This window comes from Hibiscus syriacus, unplaced genomic scaffold (assembly GCF_006381635.1).
Source record: "Hibiscus syriacus cultivar Baekdansim isolate YM2019G1 unplaced genomic scaffold, ASM638163v2 tig00113337_pilon, whole genome shotgun sequence".
NCBI classification, from domain to species: Eukaryota; Viridiplantae; Streptophyta; class Magnoliopsida; order Malvales; family Malvaceae; genus Hibiscus; species Hibiscus syriacus.
This window is the reverse complement of record NW_024063456.1, coordinates 1-14,930: the sequence shown is the minus strand read 5'-3', so window position 1 is coordinate 14,930 and position 14,930 is coordinate 1. Positions and strand designations below refer to the sequence as shown.

Here is a 14,930-nt window from a genome sequence, read left to right as displayed (position 1 = left end):
ATTTAGACATTTTAACCGAAGGTTGTTTTATTACTCTACTTCAAGTTCAAGTAATACGGTGTTGTGTAATTATATATGGTAGTTTACATGCACCAACTAATTTATATAAACAATATTAGCGTCACTGTAGTCTAAATTAATCTTTATTTTAAGAAGGTAACAAAAATTAAATTAACTAAAAATGTAAAAGTTGTTTTTTTATAATACCTTATTTTTAAAAATTCTTCCATTGACCATGACCGTTCCACCGTCAGATATGGGTTGAAAATTGAAGGTCCTGTCTAGCGTACTGCATCTGCCCTCTGTTCAAAGCCAAGCTATAGGCCACTCGCATCACATAATGTTAACTACTTCTGTAAAAGATAAAATATCTGACCATAAATGTATCCCTGCTCAAATAGCTTTTTTTATATTGGAAAAATGTTATGCACTTTTATGGGCCAATATTTATTATGATATATAATTTTATACATTGTTAATAAATTAAACTCTTCGAATATATCAGAACTAATATATATATAATATGTCACCTAGCTAGATTTTTATTTAATTATTTTAATATTTTGAGCTGTTAAAGAACAATTGATGTGAACATGTAATGATCAAAGTTAGTTTCGTTGAATCACTATGTCCATTCTCAGCTAACTTCACCCATATAAATACTATTCGTTATTCTTGTTCACCTTCGAACCATCACAACAACATATCTACATTGCTTCTTCTTCTTCAGCACCCATGGCCTTACCATCCCAAATCCTTGCTCTCTTCCTTATCCTCCTCCTGGGTGCTTCCTCAGAAGCCCGTGACGCGTTCGCTTGCGACCCCAAAGACTCAAAGACATTGAGCTTGCCGTTTTGCAAGGTTTCGATGCCGATACCTGCTAGGGTGAAGGACCTGCTCGGAAGGTTGACGTTGCAAGAGAAGGTTAGGTTGCTGGTGAACAATGCTATAGCCGTTCCTCGGATGGGGATCAAAGGGTACGAATGGTGGTCCGAGGCTCTTCACGGTGTCTCCAATGTGGGACCCGGAACCAAGTTCGGTGGGGCCTTCCCTGGGGCCACCAGCTTCCCTCAAGTAATCACAACCGCTGCTTCTTTCAATGCCACATTATGGGAAGCCATCGGACGGGTAACATTCTTCTCTTTACCCGCTTTACGATAGCATTGGTTGGTGTTTCGATGGGACAATATGTATAAAGTCTAACGTAAAGTTTGTGCACCGATGCCGCAGGTTGTGTCAGATGAGGCAAGGGCGATGTACAACGGGGGAACGGCTGGTCTAACATACTGGAGTCCAAATGTAAATATTTTCAGGGACCCACGATGGGGCCGGGGACAGGAGACTCCTGGTGAAGATCCGGTGGTGGCCGGAACATATGCGGCGAGCTATGTGAAGGGTTTACAGGGAACTAACGGTGACCGCTTGAAGGTGGCAGCTTGTTGTAAGCATTTTACGGCGTATGATCTCGATAACTGGAATGGAGTAGATAGGTTCCATTTTAATGCCAAGGTTAGATCATCCCTCAACATAAATTTCTATATTCATTAATCCTGTTCTTACGGGGTTTCACATATTTGATCAGGTAAGTAAACAGGACATCGAGGACACATTCAATGTACCATTTAAAATGTGTGTACAAGACGGAAATGTCGCCAGCGTTATGTGCTCTTACAACCAAGTCAATGGTGTCCCGACCTGTGCCGACCCTAATCTCCTGAAGAACACCGTACGAGGTCAATGGAAACTCAACGGGTAAGATCAAAGATCACACAACTGTTTCTCTGTTGATCATCATTGGATTCGTTATCTATTTGTCGATAACCGTTGGATGTTGGTCGCCGTAGGTACATTGTTTCGGATTGTGATTCGGTTGGGGTGTTTTATAATACGCAACATTACACATCAACACCTGAAGAAGCAGCCGCAGATGCCATTAAAGCAGGTTTGGACTTGGACTGTGGGCCCTTCTTGGCGCAATACACTGGAAATGCAGTAACAAGAGGATTGTTAAATGAGGCTGAGGTTAACAGTGCCTTGGCAAACACGCTAGCAGTCCAAATGAGACTCGGAATGTTCGACGGCGAGCCATCTGCTCAACCATTTGGGAACTTGGGCCCGAAAGATTTATGCACCCCTGCTCACCAACAGCTTGCTCTTGAAGCTGCAAGACAAGGCATTGTCCTGCTGAAAAATCGTAATCCTTCGTTGCCTTTATCCCACTTACTTCACCGCACCGTCGCTGTCATCGGACCTAACTCCAATGCCACCATTACCATGATTGGAAACTATGCTGGTAAACTTTAATAACAATTATATTTCTCTATTGGTGAATGGGTGTTAAAGGGCTTGCCTTATAAACAATTTTGTTCTTGTTCGAACATTAGGTGTTGCATGTGGATATACGTCTCCCTTGCAAGGGATCGGCAATTACGCAAAGACGATTCACCGAATGGGATGTGCCGACGTAGCTTGCACAGATGACAAGTTATTTAGTGGGGCGATAAATGCTGCTCGTCAAGCAGATGTGACGGTTCTAGTAATGGGACTCGATCAGTCGATCGAGGCGGAGTTCAAAGACAGAACAGGGTTGCTTTTGCCTGGTCGCCAACAGGAACTTGTTTCTAAAGTGGCAATGGCGTCCAAGGGTCCAACCATACTAGTATTGATGTCTGGTGGTCCCATTGATGTGTCTTTTGCTGAGAATGACGCACGTATAAGTGCCATTTTGTGGGCTGGCTACCCTGGCCAAGCTGGAGGTGCCGCCATTGCTGATGTGTTGTATGGAACAACCAATCCAGAGGGCAAGCTGCCTATGACATGGTACCCACAAGGTTATGTCTCGAATTTGCTGATGACAGACATGACCATGCGTTCGACCCCAAATCGAAACTACCCCGGAAGAACATATAGATTCTACAAAGGTCCGGTAGTGTACCCATTTGGTCACGGATTAAGTTACACCAACTTTGTTCATACCATCGCTAGTGCACCCACTATTGTCTCCGTCTCTATTGATGGCCACCGTCATTCAGGAAACATAACCATTTCAGGGAAGTGGATAAAAGTAAATCATGCAAAATGCAACAAGCTCTCCGTAGGGCTTCAAGTAGATGTGAAAAATACGGGTTCCATGGACGGTACTAACACTATGCTCATATTTTGGACGCCACCGGCCGGGCATTGGGCTCCGCATAAGCAGCTTGTGGCCTTTGCGAAAGTGCATGTTCCAGCAGGGTCTCAAGAACGAGTGGGAATCAACATCCATGTGTGCAAGTTTCTGAGTGTCGTGGACCGTTCCGGTGTTCGAAGAATTCCGATCGGTGTACACGATCTCCATATCGGTGGCGTTAAGCATTCGTTATCCATTCAGGCTGCAACTTTAGGGGTTATCAAAACCTAGGCAGGCATGCGATTTCTAAGTAAGGCCATATTCAAACCTTAAAAAGAAACTTCAAAGTGTTCAAATTACTTCCATTATAGTTGAAGATTAATATTGGTCCATGGGAAACATGAGATGCTAAAGGAATAGATTTTTTTTCTCTATGAAAATAAGCTAATATTGTGAATGGAGAGATTTTGTGTGAATTTAGATGTAAGAGAAAGAAGGGTACATACACCCAAATAAAAATGGGTTATTCATTGTTTCTACTATTATATTTACTTTCTTATCATAATCGCCAGTTCTCCCACATCATACCGGCCATCAATTACAGATCCACTAAACACGTGCGTTCCTCCGTTGCCTCTCCGGTTTCTGCAGTGCTTTCCACCGATGAGAGCAAAAAGTAGAGTGGCCTCGAATTCCATTATCTGAAAAGAGAGAGAATCAAAAGGACAAAAACCATTGCTTGGCTTAAAACAAAGCATTGGATTGCTTAAAATAAGGCATTGTTTGTGGTTCCTATGAAGCTATAATCTAACCTTGAATTTGCATGTCTTTGTGTTTTTTTCTTATCAATGGATAAGAGGATTTTTGGGAGTTCTCACGTCATGAACTTGCACCCATGAGCACAAACATGTCTAGAAAAGAGGAGTCTGCCATTTTAACCAAATTCCATTTTTTTCAATTAGGGTAAATTAAACCTAGTAGTCACTAAACTTTTAGGGGAAAAATTATTTTAATCATAAAATTGAAACACTTTCATTGAAATTATTGTTGTTAAAAAAACTTTCATTTCAATTATTAGACCATTAAATCATTAATGATAATTAATGTGATATGTTAAAAATTCTAAAATAATCTGACAATTGTCACACATCCTTCATTATTGATTCTCTCATCATTAAGTGATTTCTCCAATTGAAAAGAAATTGAATTACTTTTCTTCTTCTTCTTTATATCGGTTCAAACTCTTCTTAAAACCTTCTAATCTTTTCAAATTTTAATTGAAACATAGAATTAAATTCCTTTATCTATCATTATCTATTATCATATCAACTTTAAATCGAACTATGCTAATCTTTGAGCCAAACAAAACCTTCCCAGGGATGAGCGTTCGATCGAGTTGAGTTAAGTCAAGTTTTGCTCACCCCTGAACATTTCCATTGTTTGGTTTAACCGATAATTACTCCATTCGTTGGAGCCTATGAGGCGGCTTCCAATTTGAAATCTTACGCTTTATTTGGGAGGAAGACTTTAATATATCAATTCAAGTTTGCAGATGAATTACAAAAAATAGAAATTTTAATTGAAATTTTAAAAGTTTAGCGATTAAAGTGAAAGTGTCTTAAAAATTTAGCAACCATCTTTATGTTTTACCCTTTTAATTAATCCAAACCAATTGTTTCTGCGATTTGATTTTTCATTAGTTATGTTGGTTATAGCTATCACGAAAACTTCATATTGAATTTGAACTTACAAAATTTCCATCACTTTCATCTTTTTTTTTGAAGTGTAAATCTCATTTAAATGCTAATGACACCATTTATTACAAATTATTTGATACATTCTCGTTCATCCATATAAAACCAAAGTGCATTAATTTTCTACAAAGTTAAATTGACAAGGGCATGGGTCATTCGATTCGCCTCTCGGTTGACGTAACGCACCTTAATGGATGATGCTTTTCCAAGAATTCTCTAACCTCGTTAAACAACAATCTAATTACAGAAATATCTTTAGTCGGATTTGTCAGACGATTCACAACGAAGATTGCATCTCTTTCAACAATTACCCGCTTCTACCCATTTTCCTTAGCAAATTTCAACCCCTCTTTAAAAGTTGTAGCCTCCGTAGACTCGACAGAATGGACACCATCAAGCTTTCGTGCAACGTCTCCAACAACAAGACTATGGTGATCACGTGCAACCATTCCGATAACAGTTACCATGAAATGTGGGTTAAATGTCCCGTTGATGTTAATCTTGAGCTCCCCTGTAATCGGTTTTGTCCTTTTTTTTCCCCGGCGATTCCATGTTGAAAACCCGAACATAAGATTTTTAGGTAGCTTCCTTAAAGGCTTAAACTCACATCCGAGTTATATACGTGGATTTCCTCTAAATATCTTGTAAGGTAGCATTAACCAGTCTGGTGAGTTGGTGGGGCTCCTCACGAGTCACGGCTATCAACCCTCCTTTTAGCTTTTATAAATTTTACTTAGAGAAGGTCAGTCCCATAATAAAGTTTGTGCTGCTCATGAGTCACTTTAACGATATTAATTAGAGAATATACTCGAAAAAAATTAAATAAAGTTTGGTATATTTGTTTATTTTATTAATTTTGGGTGATTACAAGTAATAGTGTCTATTTTGAAAATTCTCAATCATTTGACAATAAACACCTCATTATTTTGCAATCATCGAATTTCGAACCTATGACTTCTATAAATAATAATCATCCCTTTAACTATTGAGATCACTTGAATCATATTTATTTTTTTCCTTAAAAAATGCAGATATTAAAATTTTTATAGATAGACATTAATTCGAAATATAATATGATACATAAATTTTTTAATTGAAGAGAATCTTAACAAACTAAGCTAGCAAATAAGAGACATAGGAGGGTGGCGAGCTTCCTGGTCCACTTGAAGAGCAACGCCGGCTGGAGCTAAGTCAAAGAAGGCTATATCAGGCAAGCCCAGAGGAGCCATGTTTGCGAGGCAGTCTGCAACTGAATTTGTAATACGAGGAATCCATCAGACATGAGTTTTCCACTGGCGATTTCACATGGATACAATACCTCTGATTAACGAAATAGGGTGGTTTCAGGTTTGTAGCATCAGACGAGTTAAGAGGCTTTGAGGCTTGCGCGCTATCCGTCTGGATTTCCAACAGATCAACACCATGACTCCATACAACACAAAGCCCTTCATATATAGTTCCGTCTGAATTTTGATTTGATGTAAGAATGTAAAATTTTGATATTTGTTTTCAGACGAGTTTAGAGGGGCGGACAAGGGGCATGCCCCCAAATTGGTAAATTCTTGTTTAAGCTCCTCTGAAATTTATAAAAGCATAAGTCAGTACATAGTAGAATTATAATTCCCCAAAAAATTGATAAAACTGTGACTAACTTTTCTAAAATATATACAATTAGAAGCCAACACAGAGGTAAAATTATATTTGACTCTCATGAAATTTTATTTGTACCCTTGAAGAAAAATTTTATGGCTTCACCCTTGTGTTGTACAAATATACACATTAAACTTTCACTTTAGTTCAATTGCATACATTTTAAAAAATAAATACATCCATCTATATTTATATTAAATTAATATAATTGTTTTTTTTTTTTGCAATATGTAATCATAAAACCATACACTATGTTGATAATTCTGATAGTAATGTGTGAAACCCAAATCAAATCGATTTTTTCCTTGCATAAATTAAATTGCATAAAATGGCTCACGGATTATATTGCACATCTAACAAATGTTCATGTATAGTTTTGAGATTAGGAAATTTTATGAGAACAATATTCATTTTAAAATTATTTATGTAAATAACATTAGAAAAATACCCATTTTGTAGGGTATGCCTTTGTTGACATGGCAGGGATTTCAAAGGCAGCTTCCAACATAGCGTTTAGGATCAAAATGAAAGAAATGAAAATATAGATTAAAAAGTTAAAAAAATGTACTAATTTTATCAGAAAAAAGGTAAAACATATGCGATAAAGGTCGAAGACATATAATTGTACGAGCACGAACACGAGCCAACTGGATGTTGTATACAATACAATAAGTTTTGAGTTTGATGAGATCTATATCACTAATTAGACTATATTTCTATTGGAATATAAAGGAACAACAACCAACTTTAAATATAGAAGCTGCTGTTGGTGGTGGAGGAGAAAGCAATGGAAGTTGTGGAGGCCCTGAATTCGGAGCAGATAAGAGGGTCCCGAGACCTTGTGTACAACCTGGAATTTCTTAGCTGTACAAGAGGTGCATGTCATGTATTATGAGAGGGACCAAACCCTTTTACTACAAGACCTTGACTTGTCCTCCACTGGGTCCTATGGTCCCATGCTTATAGGAACATGAAACGGCAGCACCAACGGTAAAAGCAAACTCGTTGTAGGACCTTTGTTTTCCCTTGACTTATTACCGATATGGTTGAGACGGAAGCCAAAGAATGTGGGGAGGAAGAAGATTGCAGGAGCTGTCGTTTGTAGGGGCGAATGACAGTTAAAGTAGGAGATGGATAAGTGGCCCTTTAAGACAAACACATGTGCCACATCTCCATCTGCATTCATTCATCAACGTGGGTGAAATTAAAACAAGATCAAGAAAGAAAGAAAAAAAGAGCATGATTATTGATTTCTTGTGGATTAGCATACAAGAGTGACTCTTTTTGTACATCCTGTTTTCCTCTAATTTTGTGACCTTAAATGGACCGTTGACGTGTTGAAATGTTAAAGACGATGCATGGGATTCGGTGGTGAAAAGCACTCCAAATTATATTAAAAAGGTTGAGGATTTCCAATGTGATAAAAAATTAACAACACACTCTCTTTACCTCAAGGCCCAGTTTGTTACCGTCTTATCCTTTTCCCCTTGTAGTTAAACCCGTGATGCTTCACCGGCTCCATACCGTCAGATTCATGCATTCACCGGATATATCAGTTGATTCGATTAAATTTTTTTAAAAATAAACTTATCAACATCTTAATAAAATATAATGATTAAATTAACTTTAAACAAAGATTGTAATGGCCATATCGACTTAAGTTAATGGATTTGAGGGTAGATGAATATTATAAGAGTCTGGAACAGGGGTAAAGAATTCAAATGTTGTTTAGTCCCCGACTATTTAAAATTATGAAATGATCCCTTAATTATAATACATTATTGAGTCATCGAATATTAAAAGTTACAAAATGACCATTCAATTATTTTTATGTTTGGTCATTTTCAGTTAAAAAATTGATGATAGTCTAAATTGGATATTAACATGCCGACTGTGGTATGATAAAATCTGATACGGTAATAGGTTAGTGGGTGATATATAAACGTCTCACATCCAAAATTTATACCAATGAACAAAAGAAATATAATTAAAAAATAATGACATTTAAATTAAGTTATTTAAATATTTAGTAGTGGTTTTAATTAAGTGGTGGGTTATTTAGATGAAGTGAAAGAGAGGGAATTGCGGCAGCTATGAAGCTTGAGAATGAAGCTTTATTTGAGGCAAGAAAGAGACACCTTCCTTCATTAAGTTCCCATTCTCTGTCTCTCTATAAATATATAAATGCGCATGATTTAAGAGCAAGATAGCAAAAAGAGAAGGAAGGTTCATGATTGATCGAATTTGATTCTTCCTCAACAAGGATAATAGCATTTGATAAGGGGGAAAAAAACACATGGCTGTGTCTCCATGTTTAAGTGGTAATGATGAGAAGAAACACTGGTGGCTTACCAATAGAAAGGTAAAATACTTTGAAAGCCTTCAACTTTGATCATGTCTTCAAACCAAAGTTCCATTTTTTTATATAGAAAGAGTTCTATTTTTATGTAGCTTGTAGATAAGTACATTAAAGATGCAAAGTGCCTGGTTGCGACGCAAGGAGAAGACGAGATTGCTTCAGCTCTCAACCTTCTTGACTCGGCTTTGGCACTTATGCCTCGTCTCGAGACCGCTCTTGAACTCAAAGCCAGATATTTGCTGCATCTGAGGCGTTTTAGGGATGTTGTTTATATGCTTCAGGATTACATTCCGAGTTTGAAAATGTCAACCGACGACTCTGGCTCCGTTTCCTCTGATAACTCGTCTCAGCAGCTGTCGAGGGAGCGAGTCAAGCTTCTTCCTTCTAGTGACTCGTCCTCGGACTTATCTAGGACTGACCCGTCCTTCAAATGCTTCTCTGTTTCCTATTTGAAGAAGAAACTCATGGCCGGGTTGTGGAAGAATGGTGAGAAAGAAGGGAAGTGGAGGTATTTGGTGCTAGGCCAAGCATGTTTCCATATAGGCTTAATGGAGGACGCTATGGTTCTCCTCCAAACGGGGAAACGCCTGGCTTACGCCGCGTTCCGCCGTGAAAGCATTTGTTGGTCTGACGATAGCTTCTCCATCTCTGCTGCCGCCGCCGCCGCCACAATGCCTCCTTCCACCCCTCCACAGAACCCCACATCTCTCTCCGAATCAGAAAACATTTTCCAGCTTCTCTCCCACATCAAGCTCCTCATCCGCCGTAGAACCGCCGCCATTGCCGCCTTGGATGCCGGCATATACTCCGAAGCCATCCGCCATTTCTCCAAAATCGTAGACGGTCGCCGCCCTGCCCCGCAAGGGTTTCTCGCCGAGTGTTACATGCATCGAGCATACGCCTACAGGGCCTTGGGTCGCATAGCTGAGTCAATCTCCGATTGTAACAAAACCATCGCTCTTGACCCGACTTGCATCGAAGCGCTTGACACCAGAGCCTCCCTTTTGGAAACCATCCGCTGCTTACCGGACTCTTTACACGATTTCGAACACTTAAAACTGCTTTACAGTTCGATTTTGCGAGATCGAAAGCTTCCCGGCCCTGTCTGGAAGCGTCACAATGTGACGTACAAAGAGATTCAAGGGAAACAATGTGCCTTAACGAGTAAAATTCAACAATTGAAACGAATAATTGCTTCAGGGGAGACTGGAAACGTTGATTACCATGCATTGATCGGTTTAAGGCGTGGATGTTCAAGGTCTGAACTGGAGAGGGCTCATTTATTATTCTGTTTAAGACACAAACCCGATAAAGCTACCAGCTTTATCGATCGATGCGAGTTTGCCGATCACCGTGATCTCGACTTGGTTAAAGACCGAGCCAAGATGTCGGCTTTGGTCCTTTACAGATTGCTTCAAAAGAGTTATTCCAGCGTTATGTGTACGATTATGGAAGAAGAAGCAGCCGAGAAGAGAAGGAAGAAAGCTGCAATTCAAGTGAAGCAAACCCATTATTGTAAGTCTAAATCGGAAACTGAAACAAGTCTGGGTTCTTCAACAAGTTTGAGTGGGAGTGAAAACAAAAGCACCCCAATTAGCTCGAACACAAACGTGTTCCAAGGTGTGTTTTGCAGGGATCTTGCTGTAGTTGGGAACCTGTTGTCACAAGTGGGGTTCAATCGTCCACTTCAAGTCAAATATGAGGCACTCAGCAGCTGTTGATTGAGAAAGGGCAGAAGAAGAATCTCTGCTTCATTTTCTTTGCCAATTTTTAGTGTCTTCTGTCGAAAAATTGTCACCCACTTTTTCTCTTATGCTGTATCTACTACTAGTAGTATAGAAATAAATCTTCATTACTGAATTTTCATTCTTTCCAATAAAACCATTATTTTTTTATCTATAGATTGGAGCAAAATATTACTAGTGAATTTTACGGGGGAGAAGCCAACAGAGTTTTTGACTTGTATCTGTCTTATCTGGTTAGCATTTTTTTCCTCTGGTTTTGTTTATACACGGACTAACACTGTCTGACATTCCACTAGTATTTTATTTGCTAGTTCCGCACAATAGAATTGGACGGTGTCTGATCGAACACTAAATACAGGAAAAGGAAGGGATTTGGGATGGTTATGTGAATTCAAGCTAGAGCTTTGACATGGTTTTCGTTCTTTTCAGGTCTTACTAGGCAGTTGTTCATTCATCATTCAACCCACCTGCGACCATAATTGCGTACGTAATTAAAGGCGGATCAATTCGAATCCCACTAATCTCGGGTTTATGATTGGATTCTTTATTATGTACACATGCAAATGGATACGTAAACAAGTATAGTTTCACTCCATGCTCTCATTCTGTGTGAGAATGCAGCTATGGAGGCTGAGAGTTAGCAAATGAGGAAGGAGACGGTAAGAGGGAGAGATGACAGAAGAAGCTCTTTATTAAAAACAGTGGGAAATACTATGCCTACAATCTAATACAAAAGTATGGCTTATATAGCCCAAGTAACCAACATAACAAACTAATAACAAGCTAATAACAAACCATAACAAACTAATAACACTCTTAACATTCACTCTACTTTTCAACCTTTCAATTTTCTTCAAAAATGAACTTGATATTAGAGAGTTGATCAAACAAAGAATGCAAACTTAATAAGCTGGAATTCAACCGTTTTGCCGTCTTGATGAACAATTTACCGGACAAAATCTCTTTCACCTAAAAAACATCTTTCTTCAACTTTCCTCGGCTTTTTTTCTTATGCTTTTCAAGAATTATTTTTCATCTTCACTTATTGTGACTTTCTTTTTGTTGGAAGCAAGGCGGTTCAGCTACGAGCTACCGGATGCAATCTGAAGCATCTCTTGGGCAAGAAAACATCCTATTTTGTCTGGTTAAGGAAGGCAAGGCTGTTAAACACTTAACCCTCCCCAGAGATTTTCTATTGTAACTTGGCTGTTAAGCCTCAAAGTTCCATGTCAAACTTTGGAGAAGAAATAACAGTGAATGTAGAAACCAAAATGTCAATAGCTGAGCAAAGCAATGTTGAATCAATGTCCGACATTCAACATCAACTTACAAAGAATTTGTCCTCACACGATTCAGTCGAACACTGCCTAGAGTGTACTCTGGCAGTTCTGCCTCTTCGTTTGCCTCTATTAGTATTGCAAGATCTACTACTAAGCTTGTGACATATCCAAGGACAAGGCCAACAACACTTCTTGCTACTGATGATGATCCAATGCCCACGTCAATCTCTAGGAAATTGTCTTGCCTGAAATATTTGCACGAAACAGCTTTCCCAAGTAGGCATGCTTTTGTTCCAACTGCATGCTTGACCATCCAATACCCCTCAACAATGTTTGGTATCAATTTAAATCTTGAATCACGAAATGCATCTGTTCCATCCAAAAACTTTTCTAGCAAAGAATCGTTATTCACAAGCCGATCAACAGCATAGTAGAGGACCAAACTATAGTTCGGTTTTGCAGGAATCTCAAGATTAATCACAAGGACAAATGGAAGTTTGTTTCCCTGCTTCAGACTGAACTTGAGACTTTGGATGCAGTGCAATTTTATCTGTGGTTTTATCGACTTTGAACCAGTCAACATTTTGTTTCCAACCAGCAGTGTAACACATAACAGAACAATAATATCATTGAAGCATTTAGCCAAACACATTGGAGGCGCATATAACACAAAATTGCAATATACTCACCATACAAAGAACCAACAAGCATAGTATCTAGACTTCAATAAGAAATCCAAGCAGATAGAACCATGCCGTAACAAAATACCAACTTTCAAGAGCAGCAAGATAACAAAGTCAACATACTAAACTACAAAAGCACGAGAACTAACTAAACAAAGAAATGCCACTACGAAAATTCTTCATCGTTCCTCACCGCCAACTGAATATGCCTCAGAATTATTCTGTTCTTCTTGTTGTCCCTTGCCGCGTTTCCAGCCAATTCCAGAACCTCGACGGCGAGATATTTGAGTACGACAGAGAGATAAGCTGGAAAAACCAGATCCGACACACTGGGCGTATCGTCCTTTCTTAAGGAAACGAGCCACACGACCGACGGGGAACTGGAGTCCGGCTTTACTGGACCAAGAAACGACCTTCGACTTCGGCTTGCCTCGGCCTCCTTTGATAGTTTCTGCGGCGGAGCTCATGGTTTCAGATTTTGAGCGGAAGAGAATTTGTTGAACTTTGAAAACGAATTTTGATGGGAGATAAAAAATAACAGTAAAGGAACTCAATCGTTGGCGCAACGGCGGAAAGAGGAAAACGACGATAAAATCTTTTAACCAATGATACCATGTGAGAATACAACCGCGGAGGCTAAGAGTTAACAAATGAGGAAGGAGACGGTAAGAGAGAGATGACAGAAGAAGCTCTTTATTAAAAACAGTGGAAAATACTATGCTTACATTCTAATACAAAAGCATGGCTTATATAACTCAAGTAACCAACATAACAAACTAATAACAAGCTAATAACAAACCATAACAAATTAATAACACTCTTAACATTCTGCAAGTAAACTTTTCCCAATTATTTTTGCTTTTTCACGGGAATCAAACCAATAATAGTCTTATATGATACCAGCTGGAACAAAATCCGTATGTATTTAACGATTCAAGTGATAAGTAGCTTGATATCGCTTAAGAAATATCTCAGTTCGAGTCATTGTATATGCAGAAAATCTCCACTGATAGACTCACCTACCAAAGTCAGTTGCGACCCGGGTCGGTTCAGATTAACCATGACAAAAGCCTTGAACCGGAGGGGAACAAAAAAAAAAATATCAATCCAGACGTATAAAAGCATTCTGTTGATGTAACTTCAGCTCAAATTAGTTCACCTTTATATAACAAAAAATGTCACAAATTGTTTTACTCTCTTTACAAAAGCTTAAACGGCTTTCTCATTCCTTTCCTTGAAAAGTGAGTTTGTGCCCTGTTGCTCAAACGTTTTGCTTTCACTTGGTTCCATCTTTATGCTACTTTCAGCTGGAAAAGATCGTTTGCTCTTTGAGATACATCCATTTTTGCAGGGAATTCCTACGTTTAGACCGTTCTAGGTTTTTTGTTTTTAATTTATTTTATGGGGTTTAAGAAACTGTGAAGGAAAGGGTTTAAAATTGCCTATAGTGGTCTTGTTGAACTCATCATATACAAGGCAATTGAATTGACAAGTACTTTCTCCTCTCAATTTGTGTTTTATACTTCTCTTTTTCTTACTTCTTACTACAAACTAAGTCCATAATTTCATAATATCAACACTATATGAAAATTTATTATGTATTAATTTTCTAAATTCTAACTGTAGACACCAATTTTCGTCCAGGGCTTATTTAGTATATATAGTTTTTGAAAATAGTTTTGAAAAAAATATAATATATAGATTTTAGAAAACGGTTTTTGAAAATATATAATATATACTTTTTAAAAATCGGTTTTTGAAAATATATATATATAGTTTCGAAAACGATTTTTGAAATATATATTATATAGTTTTGAAAACGATTTTTGAAAATATATATTATATAGTCTTGAAAACAATATTTTGAAAAAATATATATATATATTATATAGTTTTAATTTTTTTTTTGAAAACATATTATATTATTATATGCTTGCATATTATATAGTTATATATCTCATTACATTATATATATTATATTAATATTATTTATTATTTATTTTCAGGTCCAATGAAGAGTTTGTTTGGGTCCAATGAAGCCTAATCGAGCCATGCCAGCTTGACCTAGCAAAGCAAGCCCAATAGATTAGGGTTTCGGGAACCCAAGCATTAGCGCTGCATAGTGGCTAACAACAGAAGGGTCACAAACGGCCTGAATCACCCCGACCGAGATTCTCGGCGTTCGAATCGGGATAGCCCGGGACTACACCATCCCGGGTTTTTAGCAACAACATCAGTCATCCTGATTAAATCGAGAGACGGGGTAAGACCCTCGATGTAAACGAAAAACAACCCCGACTGGGGCTATAAATGCTTCACCGGGGGCCCGAAAAGGGGGCATCACCAAAAA

General features: G+C 38.2%; 3 protein-coding genes across 3 annotated transcripts; 2 read left to right on the top strand and 1 right to left on the bottom strand.

The window, feature by feature from the left end:
• Positions 1 to 702: 702 nt before the first annotated feature.
• On the top strand, positions 703 to 3,652 carry LOC120186193 (probable beta-D-xylosidase 2). Its single transcript, XM_039190193.1, has 5 exons — positions 703 to 1,128; positions 1,231 to 1,509; positions 1,583 to 1,752; positions 1,845 to 2,293; positions 2,385 to 3,652. Exons 1-5 carry the CDS (start codon positions 736 to 738, stop codon positions 3,398 to 3,400), a joined length of 2,307 nt encoding a protein of 768 aa, XP_039046124.1. The 5' UTR covers positions 703 to 735; the 3' UTR covers positions 3,401 to 3,652.
• Positions 3,653 to 8,675: 5,023 nt separating this feature from the next.
• Positions 8,676 to 10,658, top strand: LOC120186194. Its single transcript, XM_039190194.1, has 2 exons — positions 8,676 to 8,875; positions 8,965 to 10,658. The coding sequence occupies exons 1-2, from the start codon at positions 8,810 to 8,812 to the stop codon at positions 10,591 to 10,593; spliced, it is 1,695 nt and encodes a 564-aa protein (XP_039046125.1). The 5' UTR covers positions 8,676 to 8,809; the 3' UTR covers positions 10,594 to 10,658.
• Positions 10,659 to 12,734: 2,076 nt separating this feature from the next.
• Positions 12,735 to 13,179, bottom strand: LOC120186238 (histone H2AX-like). The gene has a single exon (XM_039190229.1). The coding sequence runs from the start codon at positions 13,045 to 13,047 to the stop codon at positions 12,760 to 12,762; it is 288 nt and encodes a 95-aa protein (XP_039046160.1). The 5' UTR covers positions 13,048 to 13,179; the 3' UTR covers positions 12,735 to 12,759.
• Between the last annotated feature and the right edge of the window lie 1,751 nt (positions 13,180 to 14,930).